General features: G+C 46.3%; 1 protein-coding gene across 3 annotated transcripts in view; it reads right to left on the reverse strand.

The window, feature by feature from the left end:
• Window positions 1-1,833: 1,833 nt before the first annotated feature.
• SHISA6 (shisa family member 6) overlaps window positions 1,834-25,012 on the reverse strand; it is a 244,690-nt gene continuing 221,511 nt past the window's right edge. For 2 of the 3 annotated variants that reach the window (XM_060082458.1, XM_060082457.1), the window contains 2 exons: window positions 4,048-4,200; window positions 1,834-2,384 (listed from right to left, as the gene is read on the reverse strand). In XM_060082458.1, coding sequence (XP_059938441.1) covers window positions 1,834-2,384; window positions 4,048-4,200 — 704 coding nt within the window. Of the gene's footprint in view, window positions 2,385-4,047; window positions 4,201-7,997; window positions 8,055-25,012 lie in introns of all 3 variants that reach the window. The other variant, XM_060082456.1, reaches the window with a different exon arrangement.

Consider the following 25,012-nt stretch of genomic DNA (forward strand, 5'->3'; position numbering starts at 1 on the left):
CTTGAGGGGAGGTGGGGAACAAGAGCTTTGGAATTCTTGAATAAGTAAGAGGAATCAGTCAATTGATTTCTCTGTGGATTAGATTTAAAATTCCCAGGGCTGACACCGGGGAGTTCTCCCTGCCCCGCCCCCCTTTTTAAAGGGCCATGCATATTGTATGCGGAACTGAGGAACCTAAAAGCCCAGTTTAAGGTCTTTGCTTTTGGAGTCTGACTGTGGTGGCAGTCACATTTTTAGTATCATACCTTCACCCAATAGTCTGAAGCCGATTCCCCCAGCTCCAGCCCAGGGAGGTACCCTGGCCCTGAGGATGGGGGAGCCCCTTCTCTCCCCCACCCCAGGCTCTGGTCTCCAGGGAGTGGATGCTGCTTCGTTCACTGTCTGCTCTCCAGGTGGCTGTCACATCCTGCCCACCCACCAGGCTGGAGGCAGAGAAGAGATGGGCTGGCGGGGGCAGCCCCCCAATAGAGCTGAGGGCATGGATCTGCCTGGCGCTCAATGCCCCTTTCAGGGGAGCGACTGGGGAGCTACCCAGTTAACTCCCAGACCAATAGCCTGGAGTACCACTGTTTGCGTCTGCTAATGGGTCTCTGTCCCTTAGATCCAAAGGAGGCACTGGTTTGTAGAAGCAGCAGCCAGGAGAGAGTCATGGAGCTGCAGGAGAATGGGAGGTGGGGGAGGGGTGGGGAAACAGGCAGAGAGAGCACGTTCTAAACAGAGAAGGGGGCAAGCAGGGGGCAGTGATGGGGAGAGAGGAGCAGGCAAGGTGCAGGACAGCCACCTGGGGTCCCCCTTGGCTGGGGCTGAGCTGCCCCTCTATAGAAGACAGAGCCTCTGTCCTGCCTGACGTGCGTGGTGGGAGCCCTGGGCGATGGGAATGGGCGTCACAGTGGCCTCTCCACCTCCGCTCTCCGGCCAGGGGCAGACGCCTCTTGGGAGAAGAGCAGGGGAGGGGAAGGCAGGCCAGAGTGGCAGGTCACAGTTCAGACCTAGAGGCCTGGAGGAAGTGTGGAGATCACCAGGTTGCTGGGGAGGGCACCCCAAAAGTCCCTGCACCCCGTCCCTGCTCTCTTCTGGAAGGACTAGAGCAAAGCCCCAGCGAACCCAGGGGTGGAATCTGAGGCTGGGGGAGGGGCAGAGACTTGTGGGCGGGGCAGCCAGCTGGAATGGGGCGGGGTTCCCACCCGTGGAGAGGCAGCTGAAGGAAGGGAACCCCTCCCTGTCCCGGGGCTTAGGAGAGGGGCACAAGGCCCCAGGGGGTCGGCGGAGGAAGGGCCACCCAGTGGGGACCAGAGAGTTCCAGCAGGCAGAAGAGAATCATTATTGTGCTTATGGACACAGCAGCTCCCTGGCTCTGAGAGAGCGAGCGGGCAGTTTTTAGGCACTAGAAGATTTCTGTGATGCGGTTTTAAGTAAATGAATGAGACCGAGTAGCCTATTCGGTCAGGGTCAGCCCCTTGACTGCACCCACTGGCCAATTCAAACCCAGGCAGCTTCGGGCCAGGGTCAGGCCAGGGTCTCTGAGCCCCCAGGACGGGGAGAGGGGATGTGGGACTGAAAGGGAGTAGGTGACAGTCGGGGGTGGGGGCGAGACTGGGGCCTAGCCCCGCTCCTCCCTCCCCTTCGATTCTTCTGGAAGAGTGAGGGTGATCGCTCTAGATCCCAGGTCCGAGCGCGCTGTGCCAGACCACCGGCCGTGTGCCAGGAGTGTGGCTTTCCGGGCAAGGGCGGTGCACCCCCAGCTCCTACAGAGGGGTCGAGGGAAGGGAGCCATCCGGAGCCGGAAGCTCTGCTCCAGGCCCCTCTCGACCCCTGGCCTGCCTGCCCTGCCGGTCACACGGTCACTTCTGTCTTGCTGGCTGTGTAGCAGGTGTGGTGGCCTGGGATGTAGTGCAGCTGTTCCACGGTGTTGTGTCTGCGTGAGGCAAAGGCCTGGCGCTTGGCTGCCGTCTGGCTGTGGCCCAGGGTGGCGCAGGAGTTACTGGACGCACTGGGATGGGAGTGCATCTTGGTCATGCGGTAGCGGTCCAGCACGGGCGTGGACACAAAGACATCCGTGTGCGAGATGGCCCGCGACAGGGACTGCTCGGGGAAGGCCGTCCGCTCCGGGGACAGCAGCGGGTCCTGGGAGTGCAGGCGCTCCGTGGAGAGCAGCTGCTCGTCCGACAGGATGCGGTCGTAGGGCATGCCGAACTCATCCGGCAGGCGCCGCTCTGGGGACAGGACCCTGTCCTGAGACATGGCCCGGAGGGGCCGGCGGGGTCGCTCTCGCGGCAGCGGCTTCTGGTGGGACATCTGGATGACGTTGAGGGGGAGGGTGCCACGGGCGGCCAGGTCGGGCAGGTGCCGCCTTCTCATGTAATACTCATCTGCCTCCTTGTCAGCTGCAGGGGAGAGAGACAGTTCGAGAAAGCAAGAGAGAGAGAGAAAGGAGTGAGCTGGGGCAACACTGTGACAGTGCAGCCAGGATCCAACAAGGATCCTGCAGCCCAGACAGGTAGAGGCTGTGCTTCTCCAGACCCCAGGGGTCTTGTTAAATGCAGAGTCTGATTCTGACCTAGCTCTGGGGTGGGTCTGAGAGTCCGCATCTCTAAGGAGCTCCCAGGCAATTCTGATGCCCCTCGTCCCTGGACCACCTTGAGTATCTGGGCTTAATGGACTCCCTCGAGGTCTCCAGGGAGTTCATGGCCGAATAGATGGCAAGCCCGTGACCCTGAACTCCTGCTCCAGTGCTGCTCCTGCCATGCCATGGTCCCGAAACAGAACAGCTCCCTGGGTCTTGCTGAAACACCCAAGGAGCAGCCGGCAGCTTTCTGATGAGGCTCAGAAGCTCTCTCCAAGGAAGTTGGGCTGCAGAACCAGACTCCTGCTAGAATAAAGCAGAATGCTCCATCCAGGAGGGGCTTGTGAAAATGCTTACTGGTAACTTAGAAACATAGTAACACCTTCTCTGGAGTAACAGCCTATGCCTAGGAAGCCAACACATGGGCATCCAGCCTCCACACAAGCACAGAATCAAGTCTACGCGTGCTTCGCCTGTGCCCACAGCATGAGCAGGCCCGGACAGTCCCATGTGTGCACCTCGTTCAGATGTTCCGCCCATCTCTCCGTCCACGAGGCCCCCCAGGCTCACCCTTGAACTCACCCAGGACATGCACAAGCCTTCTTTGCCCCACATTTCAGGAATGAGGCTTCCTACAGACAGCCTTCCAGATCTCTGCAGAATGTGTGATTCCCATTTTTAGCCATAGAAACTCACTGTTCCACCTTGGCGGTGGCTGATACGGACTCATGGGCTGAACTTCTATCACAATAGGTTACCCTGTACTGTCAAGCACAGGCTCGGCCCTGTAGCTGGGTGGTCATCGAAATAGACTCATTGGGAAATGGAGGCAGAAGGTCCAGGGGTTGGAAAGCTGGAAGAGAAGACATCTCCTGCCATGTACCTTCTTGACATTGTAACATCTGAAACCCATCAATCCCTAGAGCTCCCCAGACTCAAATGGCAGAGCTGGGACCATGGGATGTACTGGGCTCAACTCATGAAATGGGGTGTGTGCGTGGAGTGGGGAGTCTCAGGTTCCCAAGACAGTGTTAATGGAGTTAGGGAGGGAGCTGGTTTATGGCCCCTTCTACAGCCGGTCTCTGGGAAGAGTCTCAGAGAACGCTCTGGCATTGAGAGCCTTTACTCCAAGACAGATAGAGAGCAAGGACGGCCCAGGGTTTGAAGAAGGCAGGTGTGGGGTGAGGCTTGGGAAAGGCTTTCTCTTGTAGTTAACCTGGTACATGAGTTGAAGCACTGCTTCCCATGGGAATGTGGCTCTGAGGATCCCATGGCCTCCATTCTACTGAGGGAGAAGATGGACTCACACTCTAAAGAACAAAAACAAGGGACTTGTCTGTTCTCTTCTACCGTGCTACACCTTGCTCTTTGTTCTTGGGACACCCCACTCCCATGCCCTCAGGTGCACAGCAAGAGAGTGAGACACAGGAAGATGTTGTGGAGGCCCCAGAGGCAGACCCCAGCCCCAGGAAAACCCCACTTACTTAGCCTCTTCAGGGATGAGTACTTGCTGGGATGGGTCTTCACTGCAGACTCGTAGGATGGGGGCAGGTGGGCCAAGTTCTGGAAGGAGCGGGAGAAGGAGAGGTCATAGGGCTCGGTGGCCGACGTCAGGATGTTGTTCATCCGAGGCTTCTCTGCAAAAGAAGGGAGGGGTCATGGCATTCGTGGGGACAAAGGCTGGGGGGCAGGCAGGCAGGAAGCATTCGGGTTCCATCTCTCATCCCCCCCTGCTTTCCTGGCCCCCTGTGCTAGGACACAGGTGATGCCGGTGACTCAGCCTCCCTCAGGGCTCAGCTTCAGTTGCCAACAGGCTGGGGGGCAGGCGCTTTTGGCTGCACTGGCCATGATGGCAGGTTACCCTTCCTTGAATGGCAAACTCTTTCTGCCGGGCTACCACTGGGCTGTCTGGTGAAAATGTAAGCCTCGTGGAGCTGAGTGGGCGGTGTCATAAAATCATCTATTTTGGTGTGAAGGTTCTATCCTTTCCCCAATAGCATTAGGCATACTAGCTCTCAGGCTCAGAAAATATCTGAGTTTGAAGGAGGTAGAGTGACCCATCTTGTCTGCATACCCATAGGACTGGGTCCAGGACCCAGCTCCACCGAGACTACAACCCACACTGTCCGCGAGGTCATTTCACCTCTCACACCACCCCTTCCACCTTTGGCTTCTCCAAGCCCTGCAACTGACAAGCCACTGTGAGCTGCAAAGCCACTTCCTCTTGTTCCTGCTCCTTCCTCTGAAGCCCCCTTAGCCATCTCTGAGCTGCTGGAGGAAGGAACGTGGGCAAAATGCCTAGTACATCATTCTGTTTTCCTCCCTCCATCCCTTGAGATTACAAAGTCTAAGAGAGAGAAGGGAGAGTTGTTCAGTGCCAGACCTGGGGAAAGGAAGTGGGGAAGACATGGAAGGAAAGAACAAAGAGAAGTGAGGTGAATGACTCATGAGGTGAATGAGTTGGGCTGGGCTCTGGGGGCCAGATTAGGAATAACACAGGAGTCGGGGGAAGAGGAGATGCAGGTATGGGTGCTGAGTGGCCATGAAGATGGGGTACAAAAAGGAATAGAGATCCAAGGCAGGAAGACAGGCATGCCTTGGTGCTTGACTGACTTGAAGCACGGCAAGAAGTGAACAGGTATGGCCGGGGAAACAGTGGTACCATTCCCAGAAAGGAGGCAGCTGGGTGGCTCTTGCATCATCCCTCCATCCTCTTTGTTTGGGACATCCAAGAAAGGGCAGGCTCTAACTTTGGACAAATGTATCCGTGGTCTGTGTCTCCCTATGCCTCTTGGCAAAGAGGGTGCTGTGAACCGTAGGACAAAGAGGACTCCTAGGCTTGGTCCAAGGGCAACCTCAATACAGGGAACTCCTGGCTTCTGTATCCCTTCCTGCCTTCACTGGTACCCCCAACAATGGGGATGGAGCCAGGGGAGCCCAGCCAATGAGCTGGTGTTCGCGCCAGCTCAGTACATATGTGAGGGGGTGGGGGATGCTCTACATCCCTGAGTGATCAGAACATGCTGTACTGAAAGAGCCTCCCTGACACAGATCGGGACAGATACCAGGAAGTGGAGTGGGTAGGAAGCTGGGAGCACTGCTACCCAGAGCTGGCTAATAGCCACAGCCCCTTAGCTCTGGTTTCTTCACTTCTGGCCATGCTGGAGAAGAACGAACTTCCCTCTGCCTGTTGGCATCATACTCCCACTGAGGGCATCACTCAGCTCACCCACTTCCAAATGCAACATTTCTGGATGCTCTTACCCCTCACTGTTCTCCAAAACCTGCCACTGAGCCAAAGCCAGACCTTCCTTGCTTTTTCCCTCCACTGTGATTGCCCCTGCCCCCTTGCTCATGCTCTCTCTCCTATTGCTATGCCCTTCCTTATTCTTCCTCTATCCAAATTCTCCCTTCCCCCAAGGCTCTTCGCTATGACAACATCACATCTTTAAAGCCGAGAGAGATATCTGATCTTCAAGCCCCTATTGCTCTTCTGGTCAATACCACCCAGTTTAGTGTCTATGTGGTCTCTAATCATTTGACTTGAGTTGGTCTTGCTGATCTCCAAAGATTGCAATCTCCTTGATAGCAGAAGTCTTGCTTTCCAATTTTTCTGATGCCTTCATAGTGCTCGGCCCAAAATAAGGATCCAATGAATGCTCATGTGCTAATCAAGTAGACACAGGCTGCCTCTTCTCTTGAGAGCTGCTCTGCCAGCTCCTGGGAAAAGTGTAACATCTAAGGGAGGAATGCAGAGAAAACCCTGCTTCCACTAGGCTGCGAGCTGTTCAAGGACAGGGATCGGGTCTCATCTACCCTCATCTCCTCGCACCAGGTAGAAAAAGAAGACAGGAAGAAGAGGAGGGAAGAATGGTTCCTCCTTTTGTATTCAGGGGCTGCGCTTGTGTTGGCTTCTTCCGGGGAAAACCGGCTCATGGTTACTCTTTCAGAACGATAACTGAGCAAGCAGAGCATCCTCGTTTGCCTCTTCTGGCTCCTCTCCCTGCTGCTGCTTCATCACCATGGGCATCCCCCGGGCTTTCTGCTCCTGCCTTCTGCTTTTCTCTTTCAGCCTTCTTGCACAGATTGCCCCTACTCCCAAGGCTTCTGTTACTGCTTCCAAAGCATAACTTACATCCTCAGCTGTCATCTCCCTCCAGACTTCATGTCTGCATCTCTAACTGCCTGTTGAGTGGTTTTTCTTGCAAATCCTACAGTCGTATCCGGCTCTCGATGTCCAGATCCAAGCTCACTGTCAACAGCTCCATCCTCAGTACACTGGTTGCTTTCCTGATTCCTTAGATTGTGTTAATAAGACCCTCCATTCTTCTCATTGATCGTGGCTTTGCATTTTACTCATAATTGACTCTCATCAGCCATATTCAGTTAGTAACTAAGTTTTCCCAATTCTTTCTACAAAATGTTTCATATCTGAACCCTTCTTTCTCTCCCCACTGTCCACATCACCACTGATACCAGCTTCTTTTAACTGATCTCTCTGATTTCTTCCAGTTCTAATTTCTCCTAGGCCCGAAACCTGAAACACCTTATTAAATCGTTGCTTTCATCATATATTTCCACTAGGAGCTGAGCACTGGAGGGGGACATCAAAATAGTCCACTTTTGTTCTCCGGATTATAATGCAGAAATAGAGCAGATGAGGGGTAGGTCTCTCTGCCAGGTGAGCTGCAGAATTTATCTTTGTTTTGAGTTTCTCTCTCACTAAAATTTAATGGTGTTTTCAATATTGCACAGCAAAAACAGAAGAATGATGATAGCTCACAATTTATGTGGCTTTCATGTTCTACCAAGTTTTGAGCACATACCAAAATATAGTTGTTCACTGTAGTTCCAAATGGTAAGTTGTGATCTGGTGGGAGGACGTTGAAAGCTAAGAGGGAAACATGGGTTTGTAACCCTTTGGCAATTTGCTGCCATGCCTGTGTTCTGCAACTTTCAGGTTCTTCCTCTGCTGGGAAGCTAAAGCTCAGGTCATCCAGTTGGGTTTTGAGTTTTATTAAATCTTAATTAGTTTGGGGAGCATCAATAGAATTTTTCACATCTAATGTCATTCCTAAATGGTACCACAAGTAACCTTGGGCAAAGGAGAGTGTTCGCTCCTTGCTGTGGACACATGGAATTTATGGCTGCAAGAAGTGATCAAGATTGCAAGTGAAATGCATTAAGAAAGGGGCTTACTCTTTCCCTTTCATGGCAGAAGATCGCTCTGATATTGGAGACAGACACTAGGGGGACGATTGTGTAAAAGTGAGAGTGAGGCCTTGTGGCCCTGGAGGAGGGCGGGTACCTGGCTCCTTACACCTTAGCTTCAATGAGCCAGTGACCATGTTTGATGCCATAATAGGCATCAGTAGTTAGGATGGAACCACTTGGAATGAGGATGGAACGCAGAACACTCTCAATCATCTCTCACCATGTGTAGGGGTCTGGGTAGCGCTGCTTAAAATCGGATGGTTATACTGATGATCACCTGAAAATCACAGAAAAAAATTTTTTTAAAGAAGAGTTCAGGAATTCCGTGGTCTCTCCAATACAGAAGCACCTCTCTTGACTTCTACTATGCTCCTCTGAGTCAAAGGTAGCACTTCTAAAAAGCTCGGACCTTTGGCTACCCTAGAAATAGGGCAGGGTCCTTCCCCTGCTGTTTTTGTCTCTCTCCTTCTGCATTAGGGCTTCCTCTGTCACCATGATGACCCACCCACATCTGTGGATCTGGCTGACCAGCAATAGAGGCTTTGTTGGGGTAGAGGAGGAGAAGGATGGAGACTAGGGGACATTTGGCAAATACACACATATGTGAGATAGAGAACTGAGCAGGGGAAATAGATCCTTTTTTTGGGAGGAGGGTGTTCAGGTATGGTTAGCCAGGAAGAGGATGCTGTAACTTAAGGTGCTTACACTTTATGGGACTTTGACTTGTCCCAGGTCTTTATACACAGGTACCTGGGTGCATCCTGAGATGTGGCAAGCTGACATGAACTGCCCACTGCCTGGGATCCGGAGTCCTGTGTTCTAGGCTCTGCCCTGCCTATAAGTAACACAGCCTGATATTTCAAAAGCATTGGTTTTAATTAATAACACAAAAGTCCGCATTGATTGAACAAGCCACAAAATTAATAGAGTCATAGTTGCTAAAGCCAGGAGTTCAAGGTATTCTGAGGGCTTCTAAAACTGAATGGTTTGGCTTACCACTAAAGCACAATTCAACATTGTATTATGGCTTCAATTTGACATTGTATTTTTGTTTTTTGTTGGTGCATGCATCTAATTTCAACTAAAGCAAGGGAAAGAGGAGGCATGAGGTCTTAGCTTTAGTTTTAAACCATGGGTCACAGCTCTGCCATCCTCTTAGGTCTAGGTCTGCTTCCATTTCCTGGATGAAACCATCTTTCCTACCTTTGGCATTATACCTTCTGGCTACTCATTCTTTCTTTCTTTCTTTCTTTTTTTTTTTTTTGCGGTATGTGGGCCTCTCACTGTTGTGGCCTCTCCCGTTGCGGAGCACAGGCTCCGGACGCGCAGGCCCAGCGGCCATGGCTCACGGGCCCAGCCGCTTTGCGGCCTGTGGGATCCTCCCGGACCGGGGCACGAACCCGCGTCCCCTGCATCGGCAGGCGGACTCTCAACCACTGCGCCACCAGGGAAGCCCTGGCTACTCATTCTTAAGCTCCTTCACTAGATCCCTTTTTCTCTTTTATTCTCTAAATACTAGTGCTCCATAAGGCTCAGGTGTCCTCATGAAGACTTAGGCTCCACCTTCTTGCCCAAATTGATAGGTCTCAAGTCTACACCTCTAGCTTGAGGTCCATCTGGTCTGCAGGGTTAGATTTTAAACTGCTTATGGCCTTCCCTGTGAAATTCCTGCTCTTAGCCCAAACCATCATGTCCCAAAGTGAGCTCATCATTTTATTCTCCAAATGCTCAAGCTCTGTCCATGGTACTGACGTTCCATGGGCTTGGAAAGCGAAACTTCAGTCCTCATTCACCGTTTCCCTCCCTTCATCCTCCGTATCCATCCAGTGAATCCCCAAATCCTCTTCCTATGACCATATCCTAAATCCACAATGTATTTTTTTGTTCATATTTCTCTTAGTTCTAGTCTCTGGCCATTTCCAAGACAAATCATCCTGTGTGCTCCTACCAGACAAAATTTCCCATACCAATGGAATCATTTATATCATTCCTTTGGTTCAGAGCAGGGTCTTTAAATAGTCATGGACTCTATCCAGTGGGGTATAGGCTTGGGCGGTAAGCCAGCATTTCTCACATGAAGATATTCTCCCTTCCCAAAACAGAATATTAAGTAGTATCCAGGGAAAAACTATTTGCCAAGTGCTGGATCTGGATCTGGACTTAAGCAAGAAGAGAGAATCCAGGAAGGGAGATAAAGGATAGATTTGTTCGGCTTGTCCTCCAGAGGCAAGGAGAAAACCAGTTTCATTGTTTTTTGTTGTTATTGTTATTTTTTGGTTTGTTTTTAAACAATATGGCAGCATCAAATAAACAGTTGCAAGAAATGAGAGAACCCAAGTTAAATGGTGGCAGTTAGAAATACTTCTAATCTTCCTTTTCAGAATCTAGGTGCCACCAGGAAAGGGAGATGATTCAGGTTCATTTAATAATCCCTGGTAACCAGCTATGGCCCAGGCTCTGTGCTAAACACTTTCATATTTATTTATTTATTTATTTATTTAATCTTAGTTTTTGACTGCATTGGGTCTTCATTGCTGTGTGTGGGCTTTCTCTAGTTGTGGCAAGTGGGAGCTACTGTTTGTTGCAGTGTGTGGGCTTCTCATTGTGGTGGCTTCTCTTGTTGCAGAGCACGGGCTCTAGGCACGCGGGCTTCAGTCGTTGTGGCACATGGGCTCAGTAGTTGTGGCTCACGGGCTCTAGAGCGCAGGCTTAGTAGTTGTGGTGCACAGGCTTAGTTGCTCCGTGGCATGTGGGATCTTCCTGGACCAGGGCTCAAACCCGTGTCCTCTGCATTGGCAGGCAGATTCTTAACCACTGCACCACCAGTGAAGTCCCTCACATACATTTTTTAAACTAGTCTTTGCAATGATTTTCATTTGAATTTATATTATTGACCTACTGATTTCCAGACACTGCAAAAAACTCCTTAAATATCTTATTTGAAGTAATTCTTATAATTTTGTTTACAGATGAGTTTACAAACAGGATAAATGTCTTGAACTTAGATATTTTGTTTACAAGTGCAGGGCTTTTCCTTTTGTTTGAACCTTCAAATATTTTGCTAACATTTGATTTTTTTCATATACTGGCATTAAGGAACAAAATTTAAAGTATAGAGGTGAAAAATTAAGCCATCTTAAAATAACCATTGTGGCATTTTGTTATGTTTTCTTTTGTTTCCCTCCCCCTATACATTACTATGTGTATGTTTACATATACACACACGCACACTTAATATTGCAATGAATAACCATTTGCATTTTCACTTTGCACAAGTGAGAACCAGATTACAATGCTTAAAATGGAGAAAAATATGGTGATCTGATCCTCACACTTGTACGATATAACAAATGCATAAGGTTATTCATTGTAGCATTTTTATAGTAGCAAAAGAAACAACCTAAATGTTCATACCTATATGTACATACACACACACAGATAAAGGTGTAGTTTCCACATATGTAAATAGCATATACTGCTTTTAATCTGTTTCCTGTATACTTAATGGACAACATGTCTTGAATATATTTTCATGTTTTGAAATAGTCTGTTATATGATTTCACAATAGTCTTTTCTATAGAATAGTCCATTGTGTGTGTATATATATATATATATATATATATATATATAGAGAGAGAGAGAGAGAGAGAGAGAGACATTCCCCTATTAACCTATTAATGTGTATTTGGATTGTTTAAAAGTTCAATAAATGTACACCAAACAACCTTGAACACAGCTCTTTGTCCATGTCTTGTTACTTTAAGCAAATAACTGAAAGCAGCATTTCTTGGTCAGCACACTGCCAATTGCCTGGTGATGTGACGAGGTGGGTTAATGGATTTCCTCATATTGAACTATTCATCTATTCATAGGAAATACCTTACTTGATTTTTATGTCTTATTCTTTCATTACAACACTGGATCCCATTTGCATATATCTTATTTAATTCCTATGTATTCATAAAGAAAAGATGCATTTTTTGGTGCTAACATGGCAGGTTTTTGTATCAAGATAATGATTTTGTAAAATCAAGTGCATAGTGTTCATCCTTCTGTATGCCTTGAAACTATTAATAGAGCATATGAAAGATCTGTTCTTTGAAAGTTTGAAGGAAGGCAATAATAAAAATGCCTGGTATCTTTTGGGGAGTCCTTCGGTTTGCAGGGTGGTAGGGGCCTGGCTTGTTATTTCACTGACTGTACAACAACAACTTCGGGAGACAGATGTTGTTATCATCACCAATTTAGCATTAAGGAAACTGAGATTTGGAGAGGTTGAATAATTTGCCCAACAGGTGAAGCTGGGATGCAAATCCAGGCAGGCTGGCACTAGAGCCCACATCCTTATGTATCCTGCCTGTCATACCTGGCAACATTTTCCTTGCATATTGATTCATTCACATTTTCTAATTCTACCTTCAGTTTATAATTTCTGTTTTTCTTAAATCCATTGAACATTTGAAACTTTATTAGCTTAAAACTGTAACATACCCTCAGAAAACTTCTATATAGGAAATTATATTCCTTTTCTCAGTCTTAATGTTCTGTGTTAATATTTTCTGGATTAGCAATTTATTCCCTTTATTCTTCTTTTTCAAACAACTGCCTCTTTACACATCAGGGTTTTTTTCCTCTTCAAATCATGATTTGTTAATTCCTGCCTCCTAATTTTCTTTGGTTTGGTTTGTTATTCTTTTCTAATTTTTGAGCTTGAATCTTTAGTCCATTTATTTTTACTCTTTTCTGTCAACAATATCGGGTCTTTAGCTCTGAATTTGTCTCTGGCACAGTCCCATGAGCATCAATATGCAATGTTCTTATTGCTGTTAAGTCCTAAATGATCTGTAATTACAGCCTTAATTTTCTCTCTGACCCAAGATTTCTGTAGAAGAGTGTTGTTAACTTTCGAAGTGTTTGGGTTTGTCGGTTTGAACTTTTGCCATTTTATTGTATTGCAGTCAGAAAACAGGGCCTGTACAATTTCTGCTTTGAGGAATTTATTGAGGTTTTCTTTTTGGGCCAATATATGATCAATTTTTTGTGAATGTTTCATGAGTTATTAGAGAAAAGGTATTATTTTCTTCTCATAGAGTATAAGTTGACATATATCTATTAAATCAGATACATGAAATATATTATTCAGTTCCTCTCTATCCTAACTCATTCTTTGCCTACTTAATCTGTCAAAGACTGAGGGAGGTGTCTCCAGCTCTCCCACTATTGTTGGGTTCCTGTCATTTTCTCTTTGTATTAATTATAGAATTGGTTTTACATATTTCATAGTTACATTGTTCAGAACAAAAAAGCTCATGGTGCTTATGTCTTCTTTGTGGCTTGTACCCTTTATCAACATTAAATAACACTTTCTGTCCTATTTCATGCCTTTTTTTTGCCTTTAAGTCTGCTTCATCTGATATTTATATTACCAACCCAGCTTTCTTTTTGTTTGCATTCTTCTGATAAACTTTGCCTATCCTTTTGTATGTAACCTTTCTGTGTCATGTTGTTTTATGCTTATCTCTTGACAAGAGTGTACAATTTTACGAGAATTTACCTATGTGCTTTGGTGCTTTCTGGGTTGTCTTGGTGGCTAAAAGTGAGTCCTTCTGGCTCAGAAAATTGTCCTTCCTTCTACTGTTGCATCCCTGCTCCCTGTTATACTTGTATGTATATGATATAATCCTGCTGCCCTCCACACACCTCAAACTCTAAATCATGGTTAATTGACTAGATATGAATACCTGACTCACCTGGGCCAATTGGAGCTCCTTCTCTAGAAATTAGGAACCATTAAAAGAGAGAGATTTGGTCTCTCTGCATGGCTGGACCTATGACATGTAAACTAGGTAGCTATGGCCAGTCTTGTAGATTTGGAAGAGAGAAAGTCAGTCTTTAGAGACTATGGCACATCATATTTTACAAAAAATGGTGACAGTTATATTTCTAGTCCCACACGCTGTCCCAAAACCTTCCCATTCCCCCATGAGATATGGTCTCTTCTCCATGAAACTGGAGGGCCTTCCTGACTGCCTCAATGAGCATCGTGCAGCAGAAGTAACACTGCATGCCTTCCACAGCTCTTTCTCTTTTGAAACACTCAGCCTTGGATCCCAGCCACCATACTGTAAGCAAGTCCAGGCCATGTGCAAAGGCTGCCTATAAGGGCTGACAGCTCCAGCTCAGGTATCCATCAACAACCAGTGTCAACTGCCTTTGACTGCATCAACTGTCAACAGATGTATGAGTGAGAAAGACTTCAGATGATTCCAACCCCCAGCCTTGTAGATGTCCAAGCTAACACAAGTGGATCAGAGACGAGCTATACCCACTGAACCCTGCCCAAATCAGAGATGTGTGAGCAAAATAAGTGTTGGTTTTATTGTATTGTTTTCTAAAATTAAAATTTTAAATTTGAGATCATTGTAGATCCACAAGCAACTGTAGGAAACAATACAGATATCTTGTGTATCCTTTAGCCAGTTTCCCCAGTAGTAACATTTTGCAAAACTATAGCACTATATCAAAACCAGAATATTGACATCGATGCAGTCAAGGTATGGAACATTTCCATCAGGAGGCAGAAATGATTCCTCATGTTGCCTTTTTACAGCCACACCCACTTCCTTTCTCCATCCACCCCCTCACTAACCCCTGGTAACCATTAACCTATCCATCATTTCTATAGTTTTGTCATTTCAAGAGTGTTATATGAATGGACTCATACAGTATATAATTTTGAGATTGGATTTTTTTCATCAAGCATAATTCTCTGCAGGATCATCCAGGAATGCATCAATAGTTCATTCCATCTTATTTCAGAGTAGCAAATATTCTGTGGTGTGATTATACCACAGTTTAACTATTCATTTGTTGAAGGACATCTAGGTTGTTTTCAGTTTTATGATACTATGAATAGAGCTGCTATAAACATTCATGCAAACTTTTTTTGTGTCCAGATAAGTCTTCCCTTATCTGGGATAAATGCTTAGGAGTGCAGTTGCTGGATTGTTTAGTAGCTACATGTTTATTTATTTATTTATAAAGAATCTGCCAAACTGTTTACCAGAGTGGCTGTACCATTTTACATTCCCACCAGCAATGAATGAGTGATCCAGTTTCTCCACATCCTTGCCAGCATTTGGTGTTGTCACTATTTTTTATTTTAGCCACGTTTAGCCTTGATAGCTATGGAGTGATATCTTTGTAGCTTTTGTTTGCATTTCCCTAATGGCTAACGTTGTTAAACATGTTTTCATGGGCTTATTTTTCATCTGTTTATCTTCGTCAGTGAAATGTCTCTTGATTACTTTTGCTTACTTTCTAATCAGATTGTTTACATTTTTCCTGTTAATTTTTGAGAATTCTTTTTATATGCCGATAATAGTTATTTGTAGGATACATGGTTTGTAAATATTTTCTCCCAGGCTGAAGCCTATCTTATCCTTTTTTTTTTTTTTTTTTTTGGCGTTATGCAGGCCTCTCCCGTTGCGGAGCACAGGCTCCGGACGCGCAGGCTCAGCGGCCATGGCTCACGGGCCCAGCCGCTCCGAGGCATGTGGGATCTTCCCGGACCGGGGCACAAACCCGTGTTCCCTGCATCGGCAGGCAGACTCTCAACCACTGCGCCACCAGGGAAGCCCTTGTCATCCTTTTAACATGGTATTTTGCAGAACAAAACTTTAAGTTTTGATGAAGCCTAATTTATCAGTTTTTTTTTTTCCTTTATGGATTGTGCTTTTGGTGTCAAGTCTAAAACCTCATTTCCTGGCCCTAGGTCCCAAAGATTTTCTCCTTTCTTTCGACATGTGTTATAGTTTTATGTTTACATTTAAGTCCATGATCCATTTGGAGTTATTTCTGTATAAGGCATGAGATTTAGGTTGAGGGTTTTTTATTGTTGTTTGTTTTTTGCCTGCAGATCTGATGTTCAGTTGCTTTAGAGCCTTTTAAAAAGGCTCTCTTTCCTCCACTTAATTGCTTTTGCACATTTGTCAAAAAGTCAGTCGAACATATTTCTGTGGGTCTATTTCTGGGTTTTCTATTCTGTTCCATTGATCTACATGTCTATTCCTCTGCCAATACCAGACAGTCTTGATCATTGTGGCTACATGATATTTCTTGAAATTGAGTAGACTGATCGCTCCCACTTTATTTTTCCCTTTATGATTATTATTATTATTATTATTTTTGTGGTACGCGGGCCTCTCACTGTTGTGGCCTCTCTCGCTGCGGAGCACAGGCTCCGGATGCGCAGGCTCAGCGGCCATGGCTCATGGGCCCAGCCGCTCCGCGGCATGTGGGAAATTCCCGGACCGGGGCATGAACCCGTGTCCCCTGCATCGGCAGGCGGACTCTCAACCACTGCGCCACCAGGGAAGCCCTATTTTTCCTTTTAAAAGTTATTTTAGCTATTCTAGTTTTTTTTTTTTTGCCTTTCCGCATAAAGTTTAGAATAATATTGTCTGTATCTTAAAAAATCTTGAGAAGATGTTGATAGGAATTCTGTTAAATCTGTATATTATTTGGGGAAAATTGTCATGTTTACTCCATTGAATTTTTCATCCCATGAGCGTGATATGTCTCTATTTATATTGTACAATTTTAATTCCTTTGACATTTTTATTATATCTAAAAGTTATTTTCTTGGGACTTCCCTGGTGCAACAATGGTTAAGAATCTGCCTGCCAATGCAGGGGACATGGGTTCGAGCCCTGGTCCAGGAGGATCCCACATGCCCTGGAGCAACTAAGCCCGTGCGCCACAACTACTGAGCCTGCGCTCTGGAGCCCGCAAGCCACAACTACTGAAGCCCACACGCCCTAGGGCCTGTGTTCTGCAACAAGAGAAGCCACTGCAATGAGAAGCATGCACACTGCAATGAAGAGTAGACCCCGCTCACCACAACTAGAGAAAGCCCGCATGCAGCAACGAAGACCCAACACACGCCAAAAATAAATAATAAATAAAATAAAAATTTAAAAATAAATAAATATAAAGTTATTTTCTTAGTGATTGCTCTAGGGATTACAATATGCATCTTCACTCATGACATTCTTTAGAACTAACTTATTTCCAGTAGAACATGGAAACTTTCCCCAATGTTGCTCCAATGAGCCCTCCCCTATTGTACTATAATTGCCATATATATTATCTATTTATCTATCTTTCTATCATCTACCTATGTATATGTATACATGTTATACCCAATACTACAGTATTAAAATTATTTACAAAATTTTAAGTCTTTTCAAAAAGTTAAGACATGAGAAAAATATGTGTGCCGAGTCTCTCACATTAACCACATATGTATTGTTTCTGGTGTTTTACATTTCTTCCTGTGAATTTGAATTACTGCCTGGTGCTGATTTCCTTTCAGCCCATGAAGTTTCTTTAGTATTTCTTATAAGTCAGGTCTGCTATCAGAGAATTTTCTCAGTCTTTGTTTATCTGAGGATGTCTTTATTTCACCTTTGCTTTGGAAGGTTAATCTTGCTGGATACAGAATTCTCGGCTGATAGTTTTTCTCTTATCACTTCAAATAGGTATTTCCAACTGCCTCTGGCCTCCGTGGCTTCAGATGAGAAGTCAGCCATTAATCATACTGATGCTCCTCTAATGTGGTGAGAGGGCAAGGGTGTCACTCAACACTCCAAATCGAGTGGGTCCCTTCTGATCTAACAGTAGCACAGTTGCCAGTACACATAGCCTGCCCCATCCTGGCAGAACCTCTGTGATGACTGATCTGTGGGGAGGCTGGGAGAAGTCCTAGGCAAGAATGTCATAAACTCTTACTATTCCTACCTGAAGTTCAGCAGTTTTTCACACATAAACACTTCTCAGATGGTTGGGTCCTTTTTGATCAATTTTTAGAGAACTGAAATGGCTGTTTGTATCAATTTTGTCCAGTTTAGCAGCTGTTTGATGAGGAGAGGATTTGCTCACCTTCTCACTGGGCTTTGGCTTACCTCCTCCAGGTTTTAGGATACTTTCCCTGATCACACCCCTGCTCCTGTTTCTCCACCAGGCTGGTGGTGTCTCCCTTGCAGCCTGGAGACCTCGGTGCTCAGCCAAAGAGATGCTGGGGGGAGGTAGGGAAGAAAGGGGAGCTCTGGCTGGGTCCTTAGACTCAAGGTGGCTCAAAGGTGTTTTCAAGCCTTTTGTATCAGTAAAATCCCAAATCCATTTTAGGCTGAGCATTTTGTATCCACAGAGAATGAGATCTGTGTCCAGACTCAGTCACACATTTTAATAGTTAGAATATTGGCTGGGAAAAGTAATTTGGTATTGAAGACACTTCGTAGGAGGGCATAATAGGTTCCAAAATTCCTCTACCCTGAGATAAAGGGGATTACTTCTTGCTAAAACCTGACATATTTTCAGAAATAAAGAGAAAATTCCACATGAGGCTTTTTGCTGGCTTTGCTGTAAGTGGGAACTCCGTGGTCCCCTCTATCTCTTCTTGGTTGCGAGGGGCAACACTGATTCCATGTGACGACCACCTGGGGCTCACATCAAAGCAGGTACTTGTGGGTCCCTCTAGAACAGTGTTTCTAAGACTGGCTCCATGCAATCTTGTAGATTCCTTGGAATTGCCTCAAGGGCTACTGTATAAGAGATAGAATCTGGTGGGTGATGTTTTACACTGTTGCCCCGACCCTGGCCTCACCCAGAGCAGCTTGGTTTCCATCTGTCTTCTGTATTGGGCTTCTACGTAAGATTTCATTTGGAGAGACAGTTCCAGTGTTTACAAGTTTAAAATCAACTGATCAAGCTCAGTATCTCATCTTAATGGTGAGAAAAGAGGCCCTAAGAAGTGAAGTGACCTGCCTAATATCACAAAGTTGGCGGCAGACAAAGGACTAGGTCTTACTTGTATTCTTTCATGGTGCATCATTGTCCAGAGCTTGTGTGCTATTTGCAAAGACTCCCTTGTGTCCTCCAGCAGGGGTTCCAAAGAACTGTGCATTTTCTGGTGGCTCTGCCCCTCTTTGCTAGCTGCACATGGCTGTAGTGTACACCTGGCTTCCCTGAAATGCTTTGAATTCTGGGGGTGGAGGGAGAATGGGGGGTGGTACTGGGTCAAATAAGCATTGGATCTTATCCTTCCTCATGGATATTCACCATGCATGTTAAAAGCTCCAAGAAGTCTAGCCATAAATAACCCACTTAATTAGTTATTTGACCATTTTTTTAAACCTAACGGTCAGGGTGCAGACAGGAAACAGATACACATCCAATTGGGTATTTTAAGGGGACTCTAATAAAGGAACTATTTTCAAAGGTGTGAGCAGGATGTAAGAAGCCCATAAAGGGTAGTACAGTACCCTGGGACTAGTAAGAGTTGGGGGCTTCATTCAAACCTGCCCTGACTGGTAAAGGAAGGGAGTGGCTTCTGCAGCCTAACGTGGGAGAGAGCTCTGTAGACAGGGCCCCCTGACCTTTAGATGAGGGACAAAGCCAGTCCTCCACGAATGTACCAGGAGGTAGCCTAGGAAATAAGTCTCCCAACTTCACTCTCCTTCATCCCTTTGATCTCTTGCCAGGATTCGCTGTTTACCAAACCCAACTAATATCCATAGAACAAACTATCCCAATGAAGCAGTCCATAAAGGTCAGCACCTAGGAGACTGAGTAGGGTGGGGAGTCAATATGGAGGATCAAATGGAAAAACCATCCAACGCAGATGTGCTAACTCTTCCTGACAAATGCTACTCCACTACATCCCGAAGATGGTCTAGGGGGGTTTGGGAAGATGATGTTCTAGGTAATGGAGTTTTGGGGTGAGTGAGCAGCTAGTTTGTTTGGTTTTTTTTTTTTTTTTTTTTTTTGGCTGCGTTGGGTCTTCGTTGCTGTGCGCGAGCTTTTTCTAGTTGCAGCGAGCAGGGGCTACTCTTTGTTGTGGTGCACAGGCTTCTCATCGCCGTGGCTTCTCCTGTTGCGGAGCATGGGCTCTAGGTGCGTGGGCTTCAGTAGTTGTGGGATGTGGGCTCAGTAGTTTTGGCGCATGGGCCTAGTTGCTCTGTGGCATGTGGGATTTTCCCTGACCAGGGCTCAAACCCGTGTCCCCTGCATTGGCAGGTGGATTCTTAACCACTGCGCCACCAGGGAAGCCCAGCAGCTAGGTAGTGATGTGGGAAAGTCAAAAGCAGAATTCATGCCCTACAAAGAGTAGGGAGGCTAACAATTCCAGGAATTTGCCTGGAGCTCCTCTCTACGGTGATGTGATGTGCATACAGTGTGCTGGATTTGGTCTCTCCTTGGACTTATCAGTGGATCACATCTCCATTCCCTCAATTCCCACTCTCCCCTCCCCCTTCTCCTTCAGGGAGTCCTGGGCCTTGGCACAGTGCCCAGTCACGGCCATCAGCCTCCTGATGGATTGAGCTGGATAACATAATTAATTAGTGCTCAGGACTCATGGATCAATATGCTGACAAGACTATAAAGTGACAAAACAATCTCCATCGGAGCTCCAAGGCTGCTTGAAGGAAGCAGAGAAGTAAGGTGGGGCCCACACACCGAGAGCATCTGTGTAGACCATCCGTGGTGAGCAGGCCTCTTAGAATTGGAAGATTCTGCAGCCCCCCACCCCACGGCCTCTGCAGTTGTGGACATTGCTGGATCCGGCAGTGAGTTTCCTCATATTGGTGTCTGGTTTAACTGCTAAGGGAAGTGGCTAGTTTTCTCTGTGGAGCAAATAAACTGTGTGCTTACATGTGTGTGCATGCAGTTCTGTGTCTGCGTGTTTGCTTATGTGCGTGGTTGGAATGGGGAGAGGGTGATTTGGTTGGTGGTGGACATTCCTGGTGTGAATTCAGTGATAGATGTAGCAAAAGCAGTTTCCGTTGAGTGAGTCAGAGGAAGGTTACAGGGAACAAATAATACCCAAAGACATCAACAATGATGGGATTAATGGGCTCCTGAGAGTACAAAACAAAGAGGTAGTCTGCATATTGGTTATAGATTCTCAAGTCTCTGGTCTCATCAGCACACACTGGAATTGCTATGATAGCCTCTGAATTTCCTCCCTGCCTCTAGCCTTTGCCCCTTTGGGTCCACCTTGTGCACTCCTGCTAGAATGGTCTTCTTTAAAGAATTACTTTTACAGAATTTGTAAAGGTTACTTTCCATTTACAGTTATTACAACATATTGGTTATATCCCCCGTGTTGTGCAGTGCAGCCTTGAGTCTGTCTTACACCCAACAGTTTGTACCCCCCACTCCCTCACCCCTATCTTGCCCCTCCCCACCTCCCCACTGGTAACCACTAGCTTGTTCTCTATATCTGTGAGTCTGCTTCTTTTATGTTATCTTCACTAGTTTGTTGTATTTTTTAGGTTCCACATATAAATGATATCATACAGTATTTATCTTTCTCTGTCTGACTTATGTCACATAGCATAATGCCCTCCAAGTCTATCCATGTTGCTGCAAATGGCAAAATTTTCTTCTTTTTTATGTCTGAGTAGTATAGAATAGTCTTTCTTAAACACCAATTTCACCCTGGCCTTTAGCCTGTAAGTATTACAAACTACCAATAGGTTAAAGCTTACAGAGCACAGGCTCCAGACGCGCAGGCTCAGTGGCCATGGCTCATGGGCCCAGCCGCTCCGCGGCATGTGGGATCTTCCCAGACCAGGGCACAAACCCGTGTCCCCTGCATCAGCAGGCAGACTCTCAACCACTGCGCCACCAGGGAACCCCAGGAATTAGTATTTTTGAAAGCATCCTGGGTGATACATCTGCAGCTGGAATCTGGACCACACTTTGAGAAATGTGGCAGATGTCACTGCATTTTCATATGATTTAGGCCTATTTCATCTCCCTCAACACTCCAGTGACTTCTAACGACTGGTTTTCCCTCCGCTATTCCCAACCCCCATCACCACCTCAGTGCTTTGCTCACAAACATCTTCCACCTAAACCACTCCTTCCCTCCTCTCCTCCTCCAAACCCTTCCAGTCTTTGGTGATAATACTCCAGTTTCATCTCCACAAAGTCATCCTCAGGTCCTCCAATGCACAGTGATGTTCCTTGCCCTTCTGATAACTGGAGCCTTTATGTCTGCCCCCATTTGCTTTTTGTGCCTACCTGTATATCATTTTGCTTTTTTACATCTCTGTCTCATTCATTCACTCTTTCCAAGATGATTAAATACATCGGCATGTAGGGCACTTCTCCCCAGCTATGAATACACTGAACATTGCTGGAGGTGGAGAATGATTGTACTTCTTTTGTGTTTACCTTAACACCATCCTCCCTGGGCTGGGCCCCTCGGGGCACTTGTACAATTTGTTGATGAATGAATGAGTCAATGAATCAACCCTTGAGGCAGTGGAGGATGGGCAAGAGGCCATGGCAATGACATTCGATTGCCCATCCTCCTTTCTCTCTTCTCGTTCTCTCCCTCTTCTTCAGCTCAGAGTGGCAGATTTTTCTGGGCCTGTAGCCAAGTGTGTGGGTTGTAATATTTCGTATGTGTCTGACTATGAGTGTGTGGGGAGGCATAAGGCACCCCTCCTTCCCCACCTCAAATCCAACCCACATTTCACACTTCTTCTTGAGGATTAATTGCCATTCTAATGCATGCCAGCACAATGCCTTTCATCTTCGGGGCTTGAAAAGGTCGATGCAGAGAGGCAGGCCTGTGAGTCATGGTGTCGGAAGGTGGGATTCCTCCCAAGATGACTGGCTGGTTGCCAATGACACTGTGAGGTCACCCATCTCTGTGCTTCCAGCCATTCTCTCTCCTCGCCTTGGTCTTCTCCTCTTCAGAGGCTTTGACGACGGGTCCCCGGGGTCCCACTCCTGAGAGTCTGGCTTCACGTCAGCCCCTCCCTAGTGGGCCTGCTCTGTTTCCCACTTCTGGCAAGGACTGTCATTTTCAATGCTGCCTGAAGAAAACGGCCTCACATGGATTGTCAGTCCCACAGAGGAAAACAATGTGTCTTCTGCCAGATTCACTTAAAAAGACAAACTTTGGGCTCCCTGAGAGAGCTGCTTGCCACCTGCTGGGATCTGCTTCTCCAGGAGAGCTTTGGCTCTTCTGGGCCTGGAGGCACCCAAGCAGTGTTTGCTCTGCTTGCAGCTATTGTCATCACCACAGGAGTATTTACCATCCCTTCAACTCCAGGAGACTAGTCATCCACCTGGTAATAAAGACTTGAGCATATTCCTGAGAGCTGTTTAAATCATACCCATGGAAAGTCAGCCTTGGAATGCCTTGGGATTACCTGGAGCGGGATAGGGGATGAGTCCCAGGTACGTGATGCTGTGGCTTTGGGAGAGTGGGATGGTATTGGCCTCTGACACTGGGCCAAACTGGCCCGTCAGGTGGGCTCCCTCAGGGGGTTTAAGGCATATGATAGTCCCTCAGAAGTGTGATTATTGTGAGACTAGATGGCAAATTCCAGATTCTTCTCACCCCCACCCACAGGCATCCCATCCTACAATTTCCTGAGCTTGGTCTAGGCACCTAGCACATCTACTGGGTGACACAAAGTAGCTCAATATTGCAAAAAGCAACTCCAGTTGAAGTAACTAGAACAGAGGGATGATTAATATTTAGAGGGCATGTAGTCTGTGGGGAAACCCTGAAATATCCCGAATAAAAAGTAGGCCACCAGAGGGTCTGCAGCTATTCTGTAACTCTTATGAGCTGTGAGTGTACCTGACATAGTACTGTATTTCCCTTTAAGAAGTGCAATTTTTTTTTGTTATCTGGGTCCATTGTTAATCTGCACACCTGTTCTTTACGTTACAATACCAACTGGAGGACATTCTAAGCCTCATGCCTGGACCAAGAAACCAGATGCATTGTTATAATTCCCAGTATAAATGGAGTCTTACTGTATTGGGCGAAGACAATCATCTTTTTTCCTATCAGTTCCTGACACTATTTGTCATGTCAGGCACTTACTGTGCTAAGTAATTGACAAGTATCATGTCATTGAAACCTCACAGTAATTCTATCAGGTCATTCACATTTTATCAATGGCACTGAGTTGCCCAAGGTCGCACAGAATATAAGTGGCTGAACCCAGATTCAAACTCACATCTACAGAATCCAAACACAGTGCTCTTGAACTCTACACGGTGCTGCTATCTTGCTAGAATGTGCAAATAGAGACTCGTCTGTAGCATCAACTGCAGAGCTGGACAGAGTTTCTAGGGGGATCCAGGGTCTCTTCTTTGCAAACTGGTAATAAGTGGCTGATACTTGGAGAACGTCTCATATAATTTCTAACCTACCCGTTCTTACACCCACCCCGCACAGCTCTATGAAGCGGTCCCCAACTCAGCCCAGAGCAATGGGCTTGCATCATCGTCCTTGCATTTCCCCATTGACGACAATCTTCTGGCTTCTCATTGCAGCTGTTCTGTTCCTTCACCTAAAAACCATCATCCAATCAGTGCACTCAGCTTAGCAGAAGGTGGCCAGACTGCTAAGGACATAGGTGGCCAGGAGTTCAGGCAGTGGGTGCTCTCCTTTTGGGGACTGTCATGCAGAGCACTGATAATAGGATCTGGAATAAATAACGAGCATGCTGGAGGTCCCCTGCCCTTCCAGGCCTGCTTCCCAGCCCATGACCTTCTTAGAATAGTCCCAGCATATAGCATCTTACTGGCCTCTCCATGGAGTTCCATCTACATGCAACAGAATGATTTCCTGCATTGCTGGAATGTCTCTACCCCCTTGGCTACTGGTTCACTTCTTACCCATCCTTCAAGGCCAGCCAAAAGACCACTTCTTCCACTACAGCCTTCTCCAGTCTTTCAGCTGCAGGCAATCTCTCCTCACTGGGAACTCCCTTGTGCTTTATAATTTCTTGGGGGCACTTGCCACTTTCTACTTTGTATTATAATCACATGGGTGCATACCTTGTCTCTTCTATCACATTGTAAGTGCCTTGATGGCGAGTGATAGAGGATTCATCTTTGTATTTCCCAAGTTGTTTAACATAGTGCTTTCACTCAATAAGCATCTACTGGATGAATAAATAAGCCCATTATGCTGGGCACTTGGGGAGATAGGAGGGTGGATCTGACACAATCCTACTTGCACACAATAGGTGTTCAAGAAATATTTTTGAATGAAATAATAAATACATGAATATATAATTGCAGAGGGTATATAAAATATTTTGAAAATTTTTCTAAAGGGAAGTCTTCATAAAGAAGGTAAATCTTGAGCAAGGCTACAAAAGAGACTTGATTTTGGACTGGGGGATGGG

This window comes from Mesoplodon densirostris, chromosome 18 (assembly GCF_025265405.1).
Source record: "Mesoplodon densirostris isolate mMesDen1 chromosome 18, mMesDen1 primary haplotype, whole genome shotgun sequence".
NCBI classification, from domain to species: Eukaryota; Metazoa; Chordata; class Mammalia; order Artiodactyla; family Ziphiidae; genus Mesoplodon; species Mesoplodon densirostris.